Genomic DNA, 19,985 nt, shown 5'->3' on the forward strand with positions numbered 1-19,985 from the left:
TGATATTCTTTCAGGGGACCAATTAAGTCAAATATTTTAACATTTCTGAGTTTAAATTTCTAATATACTACCCAGCGATATAGGTAACCTATACAATCCAAAATTCTTTTGGGTCCTCCATGCACAGCAACGCGGGTGTGCAATTAAAATTATTATTTTATGTTTATGTACGCACTTAAAAATGTTATTTTATGCGCTTGTGGGTTACACGTTTGGATTTATTGAAAAACTATCCAGTTTCATGCTGAATTCCCTAAAAAAAGAGGTTTCCAGGCGATAGGCGCTTATTGAAGTTCTCCTCGTATTTATTCCCCAGCATGTCTAATGCTGCCTCTCAGGTTACTGCTTCCAGCCCGCACTCTGACTTCCGCCAGGCTTCCCTCGCTGGCGCCCTTTCTTCGCAGGCGCTTCCGGGTCCTCCTTGCCCAGCCTTCAGGTGAGGGCAGCTGCCCAACGGGGCGGCTTCGGAGACTCCGAAGAGCGCGCCTGCGCAGAGGGGGGCAAAGAGTGTATGTGAGTGCGCTCCCGCGCCTGCGCCCTGGCGGCCTACACCCGCAGCCCTGGGCAAAGAGGCTGGGAGGATGCCTGACTTCTCGCCGCCTCGTTCCCGGCTCGACAGCGCATGCGCAGAGGCGCCTCCCGTGCGCCCTGACAGCCGGGGCGGGTGAGCCGGGAGCCAGGCGGCCAGCAAAAAGGAGGTGCCGGGCCGGCATGGAGGGCCAGGGGGCCGGAGGGGAAGATCCGCCGGGGAAGGGCACCCCGAGGCGGGGTGGCAGCGGCGGGGGACGTCCCTCGGAGGAGGAGAGTAAGAATAAGCCCAAGCTGGTGAGTGCAGAGGGCGGGAGAGCCTCGCTTGCGGGTTCAGACGTTACGGGGAAGCGGGTCAAGGCTACCTTTTGCAAGTCCTAGCTAGTCCCCCAGCGCTTCCTGGCTTGCATGATCCCAGGGAGATCCTGGCTAAGCCAACCCGACTTTCCAGGCTTGCAAGGCGCATCCAGGGCTTCCTGGTTGTGTGAATCTTGGCAGAAGCCAGTAAGGCTTCCCCGGATGCATAATCCAAGGGAAATCCTGCTGAGCCAACTTCAGCTTTCTAGTTGCATGAAGCCACCAGGGCTTCCTGGTTGTGTGAACCCAGACAATTGTGGCGTAAGCCAATAGGGCTTTGCAGGATGCTTGAACCTGGCCTGCTGTTGCTTCTGAGAAGAAATTGTGGCTGAAGAAAGTAGGTTTTGGGTTGTTGCAGGGGGGGTTGGATAAATGTGGCTTGCTAACCAAGCATTTTGCTTGTTGTAGGAACCAGCCTCACCTTGGTAGTCCAAAAGTCTCTTGAGTTTGCTAATCTGTGTACCACAGCCCTTTGGTGTAGAGGTCTCTCTGGTTAGTGGGTCCCACGCTTTGTTGTTTGTGTTGCTAGAATTTGGGGATTCTCTTAAACCAACTGTTTAGTCACACTTGATTGAATATCACCAACCTAAGCTATCTGGTCTTTTTTGTCCTGTGTTACTCATCCAACAATCTTGGCCACCTCTGTTTCTCCAGAAAAGTTGAGTTTAAACTCCTGTAATTCTTAGCTCTTTTGGCTGATTCAGTTAGAGGGGCATATCGGGGAGTGGGACATGTGTGTTTCACTGTTGTCACTTATGTGTGTTACAGAGAAGCCTGTGTTCTCCCACGGCCTGATGTTTGTGTCTCCTGGAAGAGATTTCTTCACTCTAGTGTTCTCCAGATGTGTTTGCTCAGCATCGCCTCTAACCAATTTACAGTGAGGTCAGAATTTTGACACATGCATCATACGGTGGTGAAATTATGTAATTGCCTCACAAGGTCTTGTGCAAATACATAGGTTGGGTCATTTGCATTTTTGATGTGATCACGTGTGTCATTTGCTTCCTTCCTCCCAATAGAAGGAAGTGCCCTCAACTGCTGTTCTTCAGCCCTTGTGGCCTTCAGCACCCATCCCTCCTGGTCTTACAAAAAAAATAGAGATTGAAGTCTAACACATCTGGTGAACATCAGGTTGGTGAAGGCTACTGTAGAAGTAGCCTTCAACGATTGGTGAAAAGAAGCAGCAGCAGTAGCAGTGTTGGTAGCTGGAACTTTCCATAGCATTGCTGATGAAGCTTTTATTTGTACTTTACACAAAAGGTGGTGATAAAGAAGTTTATTAAAAGGTGTAGCTGCTGAAGTTGCTTCAAAAATTAGAGTTCTTTGAAAGGGGGGGTGGGGAAGAGCCTTAGGTAAAATGTTTTGAACAAAACCTGTGTTTTGGGAAAGTGATTGCTACTTCTTTCACTAGTTGTGACTTTTTCAGACAAGCTGCAATTCGGTTCAATTTGTTATTTCAGTAATATCTTGAGGACAACATTGTCTAGGTTAGGTACACCAACTTGTCTGGAAAGACGTAGGAGATCTTCTGGTCACATGGCCAGATGAAGTAGGGCAGGACATGTTCAGGCCAATGTTCAACTAACTGTTTAAGCAAGACCATGAGCGTTTCAGTTTTAGAAATCTTGCATCTGGTAAATGCGCCCAACCTGTTCTCACCCTTGCATATATGTCTGATTTAATAATTACAGTGCCAATTTGTACTGGTGTGATCTCCAAATCTTTGAGAGGTCACAGTCTTTGACACACTGCGACTCTCTGAAAACCAAAGGACAGACAGATTATGACTTGAAAAACATTTTTATGTTTATCTCTAATGAACTCTTGAGTGGAGTTGGCAATTTTTCAGGATATGACCTCAGCAGGCAGCACTATGATAAACAGAAGTTAGAGGCCAAACAATTTGGTTGTCTCACATTTTCAAACTTGGAAAAACTTCCCTGACCCATTTCTCTGTTTTTTTTTCTCCCTATAGTAAAGATCCAAGAATAAACTTCTGTCTGGAAAATGTTGGGTGTAAATCCTATTTGCATATTTTTTTGTGTTGCCAATGTTTGGGTGAAGTAATTGCAGGGCAATTAAGTCAGTTTTAGAGGAAGGTTTGAGGTGACATCATAAGTGAGATCTTCAGGAAAAGAGGAGGTGAAAATGAAATACCCTAGTCAATAACAAGTTGAACTTTTGAGTATTCGTATACATTACCTTAAGCTACAAATGCAGCAACAGTAATTCACAATGTATCAACTAAAGCTAAAACTTAATTTTCCCGACAAGCAACTTGTAATTAAAACAACAAAGTAGATACTCTGTATTTTAAATTACAGGCTATTAAAATGGAATGAAATTTCTGTTAATAATGACAAAGATTCCCATGTGACATTGCGAATAGCAGGAAATTGTGGGGTCCTGATTTCAGCTCATGAACAGAACACAAGATTAAAAAAAAACTAACTAAATGGATAAGCTCATTGATGAATATATAATATCCCTTTTATCTGCAGTTTTGTTAACGGAAGACACCTGGGTTCAGGCCTACGGCTTTGTCACTACAATGAATATACACTGGGGAACAATTAAAAAAAGCAAACCCAAAGGCTATACATCCTAGGATTTTTTTTATTTTTTTTTTTGGATAGAACATACCATGCTTAAAGTCATCATTATCACAGATGAACAGGACTATAACATCATTTTATATTGCATAATTTATAACTGGGCAATAGAAATAAGCAAGCTATTTTTGCCGTCCTTGACTACTGTGTGCAAGGAAATGAACAGTAAATAATCATCTCTCAGCCTTGATGACATTTTATGCTTCTGTCATTTACTGAATGAAAGGTGCTTAATTATACACGGGACTGGGCTGTGGAAAAAAATGGTCTCATGATGGTGTATAATTTTAATTCTGAGTAGGAATGCGCAAGGTACTTGTTTCAGGATACAGAATATTGGTGTCTTGGAAGTGTTGATCCTTTTTTGGGGGGCCAAGTACAGGTAGTTCTCAACTTCATATAGTGACCATTGAAAGAGTACTGAAAAAAGTGACTCCTGACTGTTTTTTGCACTTATGACCACTGCGGATTCCCCATGGTCATGTGACCAAAATACGGACCCTTGGCAACTCAATAATAATAATGATGATGATGATGATGGAAGGGACCTTGGAGGTCAGGCAGGAAACCCTATACCATTTCAGACAAATGGCTGTCCAGTCTCTTCTTAAAAACTTCCAGTGTTGGAGCATTCACCGCTTCTGGAGGCAGGTTGTTCCACTGGTTAATTGTTCTCACTGTTAGGAAGTTTCTCCTTAATTCCAGGTTGCTTCTCATAATAATAATAAAAATAACAACAACAACAACAACAACAAAATAAAGTTGGAATGGACCTTGAAGGTCGTCTAGTCCAATGCCCTACTCAGGCAGGAAACCCTATACCATTTCAGACAAATGGCTGTCCAGTCTCTTCTTAAAAACTTCCAGTGTTGGAGCATTCACCGCTTCTGGAGGCAGGTTGTTCCACTGGTTAATTGTTCTCACTGTTAGGAAGTTTCTCCTTAATTCCAGGTTGCTTCTCATAATAATAATAAAAATAACAACAACAACAACAACAACAAAATAAAGTTGGAATGGACCTTGAAGGTCGTCTAGTCCAATGCCCTACTCAGGCAGGAAACCCTATACCATTTCAGACAAATGGCTGTCCAGTCTCTTCTTAAAAACTTCCAGTGTTGGAGCATTCACCGCTTCTGGAGGCAGGTTGTTCCACTGGTTAATTGTTCTCACTGTCAGAAAATTTCTCCTTAGTTCTAGGTTGCTTCTCTCTTTGGTTAGTTTCCATCCGTTGCTTCATATTTCATATTTTTTCAAGGTCCCTTCCAACTTTATTATTATTATTATAATTTATGACTGTGGCATTGTCCCAGAGTCATGAGACCTCCTTTTGCAACTTTCTGACAAGCAAAGTCAGTGGGGAAGCAAGATTCACTTGAACATCCGTGCTATGAATTTAACGGCTGCAATCATTCACGTAAGAAACGTGGGAACAAAAGTCATAAAATCGGGCAAAACTCACTTAAGAAATGTCTCACGGAGCAAAATAAACTTTGGCCTCCATTGCGATCATGAGTCCTGGACTACTTGTGCCTCCTTGAATTAGTCTGTGCAGTGTCTCTTTTAGCAATGTGTTTTAACTGTATTTTATTTGTTGTGTTTCTATGGCTATCAGCCTTGATTGCCGACTCTGGATGGAAAAGTTAATTGTAAACAAAACAACACAGGATGCATAGTATATGAATGATTCAGTCTCAAAAGGAGTGGTGCTGAGTGACAAGACGAAAGGGGAGGGATTTGTACACCTAGGTCCTGGGTTGAGGGACCCTATTTTGATTTTATTTTGCGAGAAGCCTTTCCATTCTTGGCTATGGCCTTGGGTTACATTTTTTTTAATGATCATCTATGTTTCAGTGCTATTAGAGGGAAAGTTTTGTACGTAACTTGATACAAACTCATAGGATGTAATACAAAGAGATGGTCAAGATTAGGAATTACACAGACTTCACTAACATATATTTAACGCTATTCTGGAGGTAATTACAAAACCTAGGAAACTGCAAGAGGAATTTTCCACCCTTATGTACAGTGAGGTTTCCTGGACTAAATTGTTCTTTATGAGATAAGCTAGCAACAAACTCATGTTCTCTCTCTTGATTTTTTTTAATATATATATATGTCTAATCTATTTTCCATCCCTTCACAATCTTCCCACAATCATTTACACAAAGCTGCTTGTATCCACATTTGAATTAAACAGGGAGGCAGGGTATGTTATGGGTCCCCTTTCTTAAGGAGATCCATCTGATGGGACCAGGAAGGATGACATTCCTTGTGTCAGGCGATGCGCCTTGTGGTTCAGCTCCACCTTCCTTTCCCAAATGCTGTGGAAGAATATTATGCCAGAAATAAGGAAAATCAGTAGCATTTTTTTTACTACTTGCATCGTTATTTCATATCCTTTTAAACTTCCTAATAATTTCAGTCCTCCAGCCATGGATATATCAATGGAAAGCATAAAGTATAACATTAAACTGTAATGGAAAAATAAACAATAATGCAGAAACATTCTGTAATCTAGATAAAATCTGCAGTGATAATAAATGGAGTACATAAAAAACCAGTAGAACTATCAGCTGAATAATGGCCATGTACACAATCACTGCTGGATGTAGTTTGGTAATTCGGCCTATTTTTGATAGGCCTAGAGGTAGTCCTCAATTTACAGCCATTCATTGGGGCACTGCTAGGGAAACGTAGGACTGTGGACTTGACTGGGAAATTAGGGAGGAAACCCCCATATCTGGGAAGAAAGCAGCAACACAACACTCCCCCAAAAGCTTCATGTGTGTCATCATAGAAAGTCAAACTTGCCTTGAAAGCATCTTTATTTTTTTATTTTATTTTTAAGTTTTGGGAGTGAGCATTGAGAAATCAACCAGCTAATTCCTGTTGACTAGCAAAGCATTGTTTGTTTAAAATCACCTCAGAAGCATCACAATTAAGGGAAGGTGTTACTGTATAATATAAAATTAAAAATGTAAATTACAAGATTAAAATATGTAGAAGTTAAAGAGAGGGGTCCTCTGTGCTCTCTGAGCTTGCTTGGTTGGTTTTTTTTTTTGCAGACGTTTCATTACCCAAACTAGGTAACGTCATCAGTGAAACGTCTACAAGGAAATAAGCAAGCTCAAGAGAGCGCCAAAGACACCTCATTTCAACCCTGACCTACAAATATTGTCATTTATAAGTGAAACAGATCTTGCCCAGAAACTAGCAACACTAATTGTATTCTGTCATGCAGCCGTGAGGTCCTCAAGTGATCAAGACTTCCATATTTCCAAGCTTTCGTCAGACCCAGGTTGCCAGTTCCTCCATTAGTTCCATCCGATGTTGGTTCTTTGTAGCTTTCTATAGGTCCTGTCTGCTTTTAAATCCTTCAAAGTCTTCCATCTCTGATGAACTAGTTGTAGGCCATAGACAAAAGCAGTGATTTTATAGCACTAGGATTTTGAAAAAAAAATCCTAAACTGGATTTACAAGGGATGGATTTTGGAATTCTAATAATTAAATTCATTTCAGTTTATAATGCAAGAAATATGCTTCAAGAGAAAGTTTGTCTTAGTTATTTTTGGCCATGTAACTGAAGAAGTTGTCTAGGCAACTGCCTTGCACATAATTTAGTGGGGTGGTGATTCGATAAACTAATTTTCTAAGTTTGGCAGTCTTAACCTGTCACTTTGCACAGATGCAGCTCAGATGGGAGTGGGCAACTCTTTCTTGCTTCGTTCTTCCTCTGCTGGTTTCCACATGGATAGCACAAATTTCGGGCACAACCGTCATCTTGGGAATGAGACACAAAATGACCACACAACTTTAGTCCTACCAATTATTTTGCAACACAAAAGCTATTAACACCTTTAAAAAAAAAAAGAAAAGAAAAAAAAATTGCCAGGAGCCTAGTATCTCTCTAAAATAATTGGACACTTTTTTGAACGTACGTCCCAATTTAATTTTGTAGTGTTCAGAATTTAGTATCTTCGTGGTGATCTTCTATGCTTACAGTTGAGTGATTTGTTGTTAACCTAGTTGTAATGTTAGCTTTTTGTCTCAGACATTAATTATTCTTTTCTGCAGTGGTTCTTGGGCCAGTATATGATGACAGTATAAATCTGTCTCCCTGTAAATCAGCATGTTTTGGTTTAAAAAGAAAAAAAATGTATGTATTTGCCATACAGTAGTTCTTTCAAGCAAGTTCTTTTTGCCCTTTCTCCAGAATCTACTTTCTCAATAGTTCTAGAATAGCTGTTTAATTCCTTTGGATACTTACTCAAGGACTTGAAGCAAAGTATGTGTAAGAGAAGGATAGGCAGAGCCTGGGAGTGGATTCAACAGAGTAATCAGTCTAGAGTTGTTACTTTCCCACAAGTGGTCAAAGTTCAACCCCTCTTCAATTCTGTTAACTCTTATCTAATGCCAATTTAATGCTGACCATTAGTTGACTAGATTCTTGGGTATAAGCTTGAGCAATAAATCAGAATAACTGGAACTCAGCATGTGGTTCTGATTTTTCATGCCCAACAATATATTCAGTAAACTCAATAATTCAGTTGACTTATCCATTCACCATTAGATTCAAGTTCTGGTCATCCATGCAACCGATTAGACAGCTTCTGGCTAGCCATACTTTCTCAATCCAACCAACCTCACAAGATTATAATAGGAATACCATGAGGAAAGGTAGAATATGCATTCCATAAGGGAATAAAATGCATAGGTTTTCAGTAGAAATCAAACTGATTTATCAAGTCTGGAATTCTAAACCCTTTCCCAGCACAGGAATTAAAGCAATGTGTTTGTAATACATGCCTTGAATTCCATCGTGTTGACTTTGATATGACAACATCCCCAAGGAAAACATCTAAAGCATTATTAGTCATAGTTTTATTGCTTGGATGCTGGTTGTATGGCCTCCTTTAAATATTCTTTATCTCAGTTTGGAATTTGTTTTTATGTATGCATTTTTCTCTAGGTATCAGTTTTCAGCTTCAGTTTGATAAATAGTCCCATGGCAAATAGATATGTAGGTGAGGATGAAGGTTTTTCAGTACACAGCTAATTTTTAAATGTTTTAAAATTTTAAACATACACGTTTCCGTTATTCACCTCTTTTTTCTCAACACATTAGGGGCATTATTTCTGAACATATTTATAGAATTATATAGTAATTGACGATTTCATACTGGAAATATATTGTAATGTGACTCACATTGGCAGTGTGGCTTCACAGATAAGGTTGAAGTGTTAGAAGCCACCTTTACCTAGGAATTCTTCAGAGCTTTTGTGGATATTGCACAGTTAAGCATTTTCTAATTCCAGATAATGGTGGACTGAAGAAGGACAAGACCAGGCATGTCAAACTCGCGATGTCACGTGACATCGCGCGACGTATCATGGGCGCGGTTTCGTCGTGATGCATCCGGCCTGCGGGCCGGCAGTTTAACATGCCTGGACTAGACAGTGTATTTGCGCATTAAATAGTGCTTGTTATTGAGCTCTATGCGTCTGACAGACATGAACTTCATTTCCTTGTGTTGATGTGCAACTGTTTTGGAACTAAAACTATTGATTTGGTAAATCAGCTTTCGTTGTGTCGTTCATAAAGAGGCAAGTGGGCACATCTCTGTTTACACAAGTGTAGTTGAATCATCACGTTATTTCTATGCACTGTGAATTAATCTCAAAACAGCACGCAACAGGATCTGTACCAAAATATTCTTTAGGAACGTATTCAGTTTTTTATGCTGAATGCTCATTTTACATTTTAAAACAGGGCAAAAAAAAAAACAAGTGATATGTATGAATACAGTAAATTAAGGTCACGTTAGCGATCTTGAAATGTCTGGCTAAATTTATCTCTTGTTAGTGAAGTTAAGCTGCCTTGAGTCTTGCACACTGCAAAGAGATTTTAAACCTAATAAACTTTCCAAATGGAAGATGAATGTGTACTTTCCGAACAACATATTGAAACAAATAGGACATTGAAAGATGTCTGGAGGTCCCATAACTGCTGAATAGTAGTACCATAGTTCATCATTACTCTGAGGTGTGGATTGGAGATATTTTATCCTAAATTATGGGATTTCAGACATGCAGAATCTCTGCTGTTCTGATAAGATTGAGAAACTTTAAGGCAGGGGTAGGCAACTTTGGCTCTTTTGTGACTCGTGGACTTCAACTCCCAGAATTCCTGAGCCAGCCATTCTGAGGGGAAAGGGAGAGGTTTCCAAGCTGAGCCGTGCTGGCTCAGGAATTCTGGGAGTTGAAGTCCATGAGTCATAAAAGAGCCAAGGTTGCCTACCCCTGAACTAAGGGACATGGGAACTAAAACTGGCACCCACCTAAAACAGGAAAAAGCTTGATGAATTATGCAAGACCACAGTGTGTGTATGTATATGTGTGTGTCTATATATATGTATATGTATATGTATATGTATATGTATATGTATATACATATATATACATATATATACATATATATACATATATATACATATATATACATATATATACATATATATACACATATATATATGTGTGTGTGTGTATATATATATATATATATATATATATATATATATATATATATATATATATATATATATATATATATATATAGAGAGAGAGAGAGAGAGAGAGAGAGAGAGAGAGAGAGCGCCTTTATAGTTCTAACTTTCTAAAGACTGTATGGCATTTACCAATAATGAACATTTCCTCGGGTTAAAAGAGTTCACATTCCTCACAGTCATTGGTTTGTCTTGTAATATAAACCATAATCATGATTCAACATTGCATAATAGCCAAGAGTTACTCTGTAGATCTTTTTTTTGCCTTTCATGGAGATTTGTTGATAAATAAATTTGTTTCATTTCACCAGATTCCTATGTTATTTGCATGCAGAAGCCAATAATTGTAACCAAAAATAAATTGTAGCCAATTGCTAAATAAAGGTGGATTGGGTTTTTTTTTCCTTATCTGGTGAACTGGACTTTTGCTTTAAATCAGGGGTCTCCAAACTTGGCAACTTTAAGACTTGTGAAGATCAACTCCCAGACGTCCTAAACTAGCCATGCAAGTCAGAATTTAGGATTTAAATTCTGACTAGCATATAACAAATTGTGGTGAATTAAGAAGGTCTGTAAACCAAATCTTAGGACCACCTTAGTGATTAGTGAACCTCCAAAATTACCGTATATTGCCAAAATTTGGCAAACAAATAAAAAATTGGGGCAGCATTTTTATTTTATTTTATTTTCTTGGGGAAAAGGGGGCAATGCACAGATTTCACTTTTAAAGAGGGTCATATCCTCACTTTTAAGATCTGGCATTAGTATAAATCAGGGGTCTTCAAACTTGGCCCTTTTATGACTTGTGTATTTCAACTCCCAGAATTCCTCAGCCAGTATTAGTAAGTATTGGTATTAGTAAGAATGCATGTGACATAGATCTGCATTTCTAGTGAAAATTTCTCAATACATTTTGGGAAATGTATTACAAAAATGACAGTGTAGTAGAGCAGACAAAGCGAAGGCCTCGTTGCACTTAACTAGATATTCAAACAAATTGGAAAGTCACTTGTTATATATATCATTGTGCTCTATAACACTAACAATGGATTTGCTTCAGTGAGAGTCTGAATTGAGCAGGAACATAAAATACAGTATTTCAGAGTCAGGTTCACACAACACAGTAATCCATGGTTTGTTAACAATTAAGCGGACTAATTAGCTGGGCCATTGCAGTATACTAACTGTAAAACATGATTTATAAATGTAAATTGTTTCAGACATTGGTTAGGGCACGGATGAAAAGACAGCATTATGCCTTACCTCCGTACCCAATCTTGAAGTAGTATAATAAATTAATGTTTTATACTGAAGTTTAAACAGTACAGAAGAAATATTTTACCTGCAACTGCATTAACTGTAAGAGACTGACTACCGCTGACCTCAATAAAAGTATTAATAGTGATCCAAATTTGTTATTCCATATTTCATTGTAGATTTGCTTTATTGTGGCTAATGTTAACTTGACAGCATATTGGAAAAGCAACAAAAGAAATGTGAGATGCTTCTGGATAGAAATAACTTCAAGGATCCAGTGAGCTGGATGGTAATTCTACTTACTTATTAGGCTAAAAAAAAAGTAATCATTTGGCAGGTTTTGGAATTTGATGTGTAAACCTGCTATTTAGTTTGCTTTGTACTCAGAAAGGGTTTAAAATAAAATAGACCAATGCTGCTTCTTGAAATGTTTCAGCAAAATAGCAGTAAGAGTGGAAAAATATTTGAACAGATTGAACCAATATAAAGCTTAGCTTAAGTTACCTCAGTATAAAATTGCTTTTTCTGAAGATAGTTACATAATAATGAATATAGCTTATAGCTTAATACTGTCCTATTCCTTGCCCCAGAATAAGAATTGAGGAACTCAAGTGCCAGATTTACAGATAGTTTAGAGACCTTTTAAAGTTACAATGGCATGGAAAAAGTGACTTATGACCCTTTTACACACTTAGGCCTATTGCCGCATCCCCGTGGTCATGTGATCAAAATTCAGATTCTTGGCAACTCATTCATATTTATGACGGTTGCAGTGTCCCAGGGTCATATGATCAGATTTTGTGACCTTCTGACAAGCAAAGTCCATGGGGAAGGCAGATTTGCTTAACAACCGTGTTACTAACGTAACAGCTGCAGTGATTCTCTTAACAACTGTGGCAGGTTGTAAAATGGGGCAAAATTCACTTAACAGATGTTTCACTTAGCAACATAAATTTTGGAGTCAGTTGGGGTCAGTTGTGGTTGTAAGCTGAGGATTATCTGTATTTGAATTTTGGTTTGAATATACTCTTGACAGGTGTCTGGTCTGCTCTTGCATTTATATATTTATTTACCCACCTATTCCCTTGGATGTTGCCTCAACCATTGAAGCAGTTCTAGGTAGGTTTAAAATGATGGCGTAGAAATAATATGAAAAGCATAATAAACCCAAGGACTTTAGTAATTCTAGGTGGCTTCCAAAGTAGAGCTTAAAATAGCAGCACGAAAGGAAGACGAAAAAGGACAGTAACAAAATGGCAATGATAAATAGCAAGCTGAAGGGGAGGAAACTTACTTAAAACCCAAAATACTTTATTGGGGATTAGATCATTTCAGGCTGACCTTGAAAGAGCCAGCTTTTTACAGCTTTGTGAAAGCGTAAGTAATCCACAAGTGATTACTACATGTAGTAATCTAATAGCACCACCTGCTAGATTACTAAAGAATAGGAATTTGTACCCCACATGCTTAACAGGTTGTGTGTGGTATCTTTTTTTTCCAAAAGCATAAGGTCTTGCATTTCTCCCTTCCTCAAATTTGTGATGAAAGAAAGAAAGAAAGAAAGAAAGAAAGAAAGAAAGAAAGGAAGGAAGGAAGGAAGGAAGGAAGGAAGGAAGGAAGGAAGGACAAGAAAAATCTTAGCTTTTTATTCAAAGCAATCCTAGACTCTCAGTTTTAGATCTACCCATTATTCTTGATCAATTAAGCCAAATATGACTGCTAGTATCGACATATGGAATACCAAATGAGCAAAAATACAGTTGATACTGAAAATATATATATATATATATATATATATATATATATATATATATATATATATATATATATATATATATATATATATATATATATATATATATATATATATATATATATATATATATATATATATATATATATATATATAAATACCATGGTTAAAAGCTTTTCTACTTTATTAGAAACCTCCAAATTATGTTTATTCTTCAAGCAAAGTAAAGATTGTTACAAAATCATTACAGCATTAGTAACACACAAAAGTTGCTATTTGTACTACATTGTGCGCAAGGCAGAACATTTAACTGATTAAATTAGGAAAGAAAAAAAATAGGCTGTTTTCAGGAATGTTTCTCTCTAAGGCTTTCAGTATACATGGCAAAATGCCTGCAGACTGTGCCAGACCTTGTATAGCCCTGGTGTGTGTATGTGAGTCATTATTGACTCCTGGCGATTTCCTGGACTAGTTCCTGCAGTTTTCTTGGCAAGTTTTCGGAAGTGTTTGCCGTTGCTTCCTCTTTAGGGCTGTGAGAGATGGCTGGCTTCATGCCTAAGGCAGGATTAGAACTCACGGTCTCCAGTTTTCTGGTCTCAATCTTAACCTGACACTTAAAGCTATTTTTTTATGTAGAGGTATTAAAAGATTGAAATTGTCTCTACTTTGATGACAGTTTTTTTTATTATTATAATTAACAGGAAAAAAATAGACCTCAGAAGCCCTTGTAAATTATGCCGAGGACAGATCGTCCTCACGAAAATCTGTCTACAGTCTGTGGTCTTTCAAGCATTGACATGGACCTGAATGGCACCTAATCAATGAAATATGCTTTAAAAAAATCCAGATGATTTTAAATTCAGAATAAAGAAAAACCCTGCACTTCAGTAGCAACAGCATGAACGTGAACTCTTGTGATTTATTTAGTTGAATAAATTGCTTGTTTGATTTTAATTACTCCTGAAGCAAAGTCCTTTCTAGCCCTCTTTTCTTTTGCATGAGGAAAGCTTAGGACTTGTGGTTCACATGCTGTTCCCTCTGGTTAAACCTGGCTTAGGATAAGCCACCATCCCTTTTGTAAAACACATGTTGTTTTGTTCTCTCCAAAAAACCCGCAATTGGATCATCTGCTTGCCTAGCCAATTACAGTGGCTAAGCAAATTATATTCTTTGTGGGTGAAAGGTGCATTTTTGTTGTCCCAAATTGTCGTCCTTGTGGCTTTTCTTCTCTCTGTTTTTGTGGGTCTTTTTCTAGTGTACTGCTCTATGTTTCCAGATGTTGTGGCTTCTGGACTCCTTTGCAATGTGTTGCTAGTTGTGCGGAGGCTTCTAGTGGAATTAATTGGAATGGATCTCCTTTGGTAAAACTCATGACTCATTAAATAAGATTATACACTTTCTGATGACTCTCGTGTAGGGGCTGGATTTACTAATTAGCAATGCATCAGCATTAGTTTTTTCAGGAGTTTTGTTTATGTTATATACTCATTATCTGATTTATGAGTGCTGTGCAAGTTGAAATTTAACCAACATGCTTTTAAAGTGGCAAATTAAGGCCAGGCGAAGAATAATAAAAATGTTCATGTATGTTGTCTTTTTGTCATTTCCACCATTAAATACTAGCAGTGGGGTGGATGATTGGGCCTCTCACAGTAGAGGAGATTTTCAAATTGAGCAGCAACCAGATCCTGTTTCGTTTCCACGTCAGCTTGCTCATTTCTCGAAGCAGTGCGCTTTTAGAAATAAATGCAAACATTAGAGTAGAAATTACTTGCTTATGTCCTATCCAGCATGGATTCAATTTTCTAAATAGATAGGAAAAGTGATCTGCATTATTTTTTTTCCCCTGCAGTTCAATAGCTTGTTGAATAAAAAGAGGATTTTAGACCAAACTTGTTCATCTCAGGCAATTAAAGCAAGATTGAGTTCACATTGTTAACGGTGTTAGACTTCAAGTCGTCCTTCAAGGATGCTAGTTGCAATAATTGACTAGTTACACCTTGAATTATGTCTGCTTTTCGATGGCAACCTTGATGGAACACTAAAGATTTCCTGTGCTATTACAGGAATAGTTAATCAGTCATAGTTAAAGCTGGAAAACAAACTGGATTGTACTGTAATAGCTTTTCTCTCTTTTTTGATGAGCTTTGGAGTGAAGAATCTTATGTATTATTGATGAATAAAATACATTGGAATAAATAAGTGTAGCTGAATTTAATACAACATGTGGCATATTGCTGGGGGGGGGGGGGAAATAGGAATACATCCAGAATACAACAATAGCTTCAAACTAACTTTCCAAATAGCTTTGCTTGAGTTATTACATGAAACAGAAATATAGTGCTGCGTGTCCTTTCTGAAAATAGTTTCATAACATAAAAGAGAAATGTTATAGTCACCATTGTATGGGTCAAACGAAACAAATAAGATTAGGTGGCACATTGGATGAGAGAGTAAGTATTTAGCAGTTCTGTTACCGTTCCCAGAGAAAATGTTTTTTGTTTAGCAGAATAAGAGATTGCTACTTAAGCAGCAGTGACCCCCCCCCCCGAGTTTCTGTGATAAATCATGATAATTTTTCTTTTAAGCTAGTTCTGTGTCATAGTTTGAAGGACTTTTAAAAATTTTACAAGCTGGTAAATCGTGACAAGTTAGGCCTTTGTTCATAAAGACGTGGCTCTTTAAAAGCCTTCAATATGCGGTGAACCTACTTGCATTTTAATTAATTAATATGCTAGAGGTCAATCCCCACTTCTTATGCATGTACTCAAGATCAGATATGTAGTAGTCCCTTCCCGCATGTTTCCGCATTTCCCATTGAAGTGGGAGAGGTTGGCTGGTCTAGAATTGATGACTGAACCATGGTCAAAGATGTACCGGTACATGAACCTGTTTTGTTTTTTCCCAATTCCAGTCCAAGACCCTAATGACTATACCACTGTAGCTCAAATTGCATCATGAAGAATTGTGATCAAAGGCCAGGATAGCTTGATTAGAAGTAAGCTACTTTGGGGTGAATGGGCACTGCTGAGCACATTTGGAACGTTGAGAATGTACTCTGGAGAATAATCAGCAAATAGGTTAGGTGTAACCAGTTACGTAGTAGCTATTTACCAAAAAGAAATCTACTGAGGTGGTTCCTATAACTTCCCATGGTGTCTCTATCATCTTTGCTTAACATTATATTTGTCAGAAGTAGGTGGACACCCTTCTAGTAAAGCAGATTCAATTACTTTTGTTTTCTAAGAATCTCTGAAAGCATAGTAACATTTTAGTAAAGAAGGAGCCTGGTGGGTTGAGTCATAGAAAGGTTGGTTGGTTGCTTGGTTGCAAGGGAGGGAGGGAGGGAGGGAGGGAGGGAGGGAGGGAAGGAAGGAAGGAAGGAAGGAAGGAAGGAAGGAAGGAAGGAAGGAAGGAAGGAAGGAAGGAAGGAAGGAATTGGGACAAGGTGCCTGCATAATCATCATCCTACTTTTAGGACCATATTGTATATTTTGGCCAAGAGCATTATCAAAACTTCCAAGTTAACTTCTTGTTTCACAGTATATTTTGAGAGTTCATTTTAAGGTTTTGCAGCAGTGATCTAAAGGTCATAGCTTATAGACCCAATTTTCCAATTACAAGGTTGATTCTAAATTGGCAGAATGAAAATAATACATCACATCAATTAGCTTTATTTGCTTTTCTCTCTTTCTGTTCGAAGGTCTTCTCCTTTAGTTCGTATTCTTTGTACAGGTTTCATAGTGAAAACTGGAAAGTGGAATAGCTGAATAGATGGGTTTAGAGTAGGGCTGGACAACTATGGCAACTTTATGACCTGTGGACTTCAAATTCCATAATACCTGAGACAGCCACACCTGGTTTAGAATGATGTGGGTAATAGCCTGCATTCTGGAGGAAGTTTCTGTGATGGCAATAAGTTTGATACTCTTTGAGGTTGATATTTACTCATTTATTAGTCAGAAAATAAAAGATTTCAATATAAATGAAAAGAGGCATCTCTAAATTTAATTTACAGTAGGTAACACACATTTTCTTGTCTTCTTGATTTGCATAGAATCTACAGATAAAAACTTTGGCAGATGATGTGGTAAGATCCTCATATGTGGGTTTGTATTTCTAGTGCATGTTGCTTACAGTATCTTGCATAACTTTAATTATAAATAGAGGTATACGATGTGTTCCAATTAATAACCACTAACATCCTAACTGGTTTTCGTACTAGGGTCACAAGCTGTCACCTCCTACCATAGAGAATTGTATTCCAAGGAAATCTCAAAATTAAATTGGTTGCCATGATGACAGATCAAAATTAGGATCTGAGTACCAGCCTTCCATGTGTTGATATAATTTTAACCAGTCTTCTAAAATGGGAAGTAGATAACGTCACCGGATATTATGTTGTATTCTGATTCCAAAAAGCAATTATGGCACCCTTAGCGATGACTGATCTGTTTATTAAAAAAAAAAACACCTATCTCCAATTCAACACATACTATAAATTCACACCTTGAAAGGAATTGGCCATTAACTGCAATTTTGCACTCTTATGTATCTGGAGCATTGGATGCATTGCAACCCATAGCTTGTTGCAGTAAAATCCTCTGTGATTTACCAAGCTACATCCGTCTCATTCATTTTAGGAAGGATTCTCTTCATTCGAAGTGGCCCCCACCCTTTTGCTGACCCTCGTTATACTGAATATACATTCTGGCTAAGCAAAAGCTAAACTAGATTTTTTTTTCTACTAATATATAACCAGGCTTGCATGCAGTGCTGAGAGAAACAATACATTGAGCTCTTCTGCCTGCAACATTGCGCTTCCTAATGTTATCTTCAACTAATGTTATGAAGCATGTAACTTTATGTTACGTAAAGCATCTTTACAGCTGATTTGTTTCTGTGATGAGACTGTACTTACATCATGGAGGGCCTTAAAAATGCTCTGGTTCAGGCTTTACAAAAGGAACTTATATTCAGTTTATTAAACATTCTCCAGTCAACAGTTTACGGAAATGATGTCCCTTTTATACTCTGAAGCCGAGCATGCTGCGATTATGTAAGAACAAATCTAAGTGTTAGATATGTAAAAATGTTCCCAAAGTCTAAATGTTCTTTCCTTAAATACCTTATTTTAATTTTATACATGAAGTGGGTTTTCGTATTGGCCTAAAAGACTTCAGAGAACAATGTACTTCTGGAATCTCAGTCAGATTGTGCCTTGTTTAATTGCAGAAGAAATTGATGCAGAATAAGTATTAGCTCAACTTAAACTTAGCTTCTCTGGTTTCAAAAGTGATTTGGTTCCAGATCTGGAGATTTGCTATTTTAATGAACCACATATCCTGATTCTTTGCAGTAACCAAGATTAGGTAGAACAAAGCACATGAAGTACAGTCTCAGAAATAAGTGGTACGGCTTAATTTTGGGCATGATTATTCCTGTGTTAGCATGTGAAGTAATGGGTCAGTGTGTTTCCTCCTAGAATCTACGTTTAAGAATATATTATTTTCTTTTTGCAGAGGGACAGATTAACTAGTTTTAGGAAAGCTGGAGTCAAAAAGGAGAGACTTCTTATCCAGCACCCCATCGACTCACAGTCCTCTATATTTGAATTGCCAGTGCCTCAACCACTGTTTGATGAACGTTCAATGAATTTATCGGAAAAAGAAGTTATGGACCTCTTTGAGAAAATGATGGTAAGTTTTATTCCCTGGTACCTATATTAGGAACAGCACATTGTATGAGAGCTTGGTCTATCAAACTTCTGAATGAAAGTTCCTTTCCTTAAGAAAAGTGAAAACACTAATTAAAAGTTGACAATTTGAGGATGGAGGATTCTAACGTGGCTTTGACATTGATTTTCTTGAGTAGAGGGACAGAAAGCCCATTTTAGTTCATATAAAGATGCTAATAGGCAGTCCTTGTGACATTTTCATCTTCTCAGTGACCACATAATTGTGTGTAATAGATTAATCATGTCTTAGCCCATAAAGACAATTTTTCAATAGTTTGCAATTTGCCACTAATAGTTTGCAACTCAAAACGCTCATTAATGATTAGGGTGCCGATGGGTATGGAATAAATTTACCAGTGAGTGAAAATAGTTTTGAAAATGAAAGCCATCTGGTAAATAAACCTTATTTCCATTATTTCCTAATGGAAGTTATTAAGGATTTTTGTCAAGAAGATTACAAAGATTTAAAAGCACTCCTTTGTAGTATTTATCACCAAGTTAGCCTGTTGCAGCGAAAACAAAGAAACCAATATATTTATTATGGAATATATGTTTTCAGGCTGTAGTCCATTTTAGCAGAAATATAAAGGATTAGCAGTTCATATTTTTTTAACAAAACATGTTGAACTTTATTACCATAACAATTGCATCGTTAAGAACTATTTTATAAACAGGCATTTGTTAATCATATGACTGTTGTTGTTCAAACTTCCTATGTTTTATTTCCTTGTAGCCTCTTTATTTATTTATACATCAAACTTCTTAACCACCCATTTACCTCGTAGAGGAGCTCTGGGAGATGTGCAGTTTAATCAATATAATAAAAGATTAAAACCCAAATAAATTAAAATTAAATATTTAAAAAATGTAAAGCGCCTAATGGACCCGGCGCCTAATGGACCCGGACCGGTTCCAGAGGGCGCTTGGGCCGATACCTATCACCCTCACCCACAGCCCAGTCGATGCTCTGGTGGAGGCCTGGGAAACGGCTGCCACCAGGGCACTCGACTGTGTTGTACCCATGCGACCTCTGACTCGGCGCAGATCCCGCTGGGCCCCATGGTTCTCTGTGGAGCTCCGGGAGATGAAGCGTCGGAGACGAGGTCTAGAGAGCGGTTGGAGATCCAGCCGATCCGAATCCGACCGATTGCAGTTAAGAACCTTTATAAGGTCTTATC

The 19,985-nt window shown here is 38.1% G+C and overlaps 1 protein-coding gene across 13 annotated transcripts in view; it reads left to right on the forward strand.

Moving 5' to 3' along the window:
• Nucleotides 1-675: 675 nt before the first annotated feature.
• Nucleotides 676-19,985, forward strand: part of DIAPH2 (diaphanous related formin 2) — a 261,529-nt gene continuing 242,219 nt past the window's right edge. For 11 of the 13 annotated variants that reach the window (XM_081336767.1, XM_081336764.1, XM_081336762.1 and 8 more), the window contains exons 1-3: nucleotides 676-825; nucleotides 17,128-17,160; nucleotides 18,593-18,769. In XM_081336767.1, the coding sequence (XP_081192893.1) occupies nucleotides 712-825; nucleotides 17,128-17,160; nucleotides 18,593-18,769 (324 nt within the window). In that variant the 5' untranslated portion in view covers nucleotides 676-711. Of the gene's footprint in view, nucleotides 826-17,127; nucleotides 17,161-18,592; nucleotides 18,770-19,985 lie in introns of those variants that run through there. The other 2 variants (XM_081336765.1, XM_081336759.1) reach the window with 2 other exon arrangements.

Source organism: Vipera berus, assembly GCF_964194415.1.
Source record: "Vipera berus genome assembly, chromosome: 11".
Taxonomy (NCBI): domain Eukaryota; kingdom Metazoa; phylum Chordata; class Lepidosauria; order Squamata; family Viperidae; genus Vipera; species Vipera berus.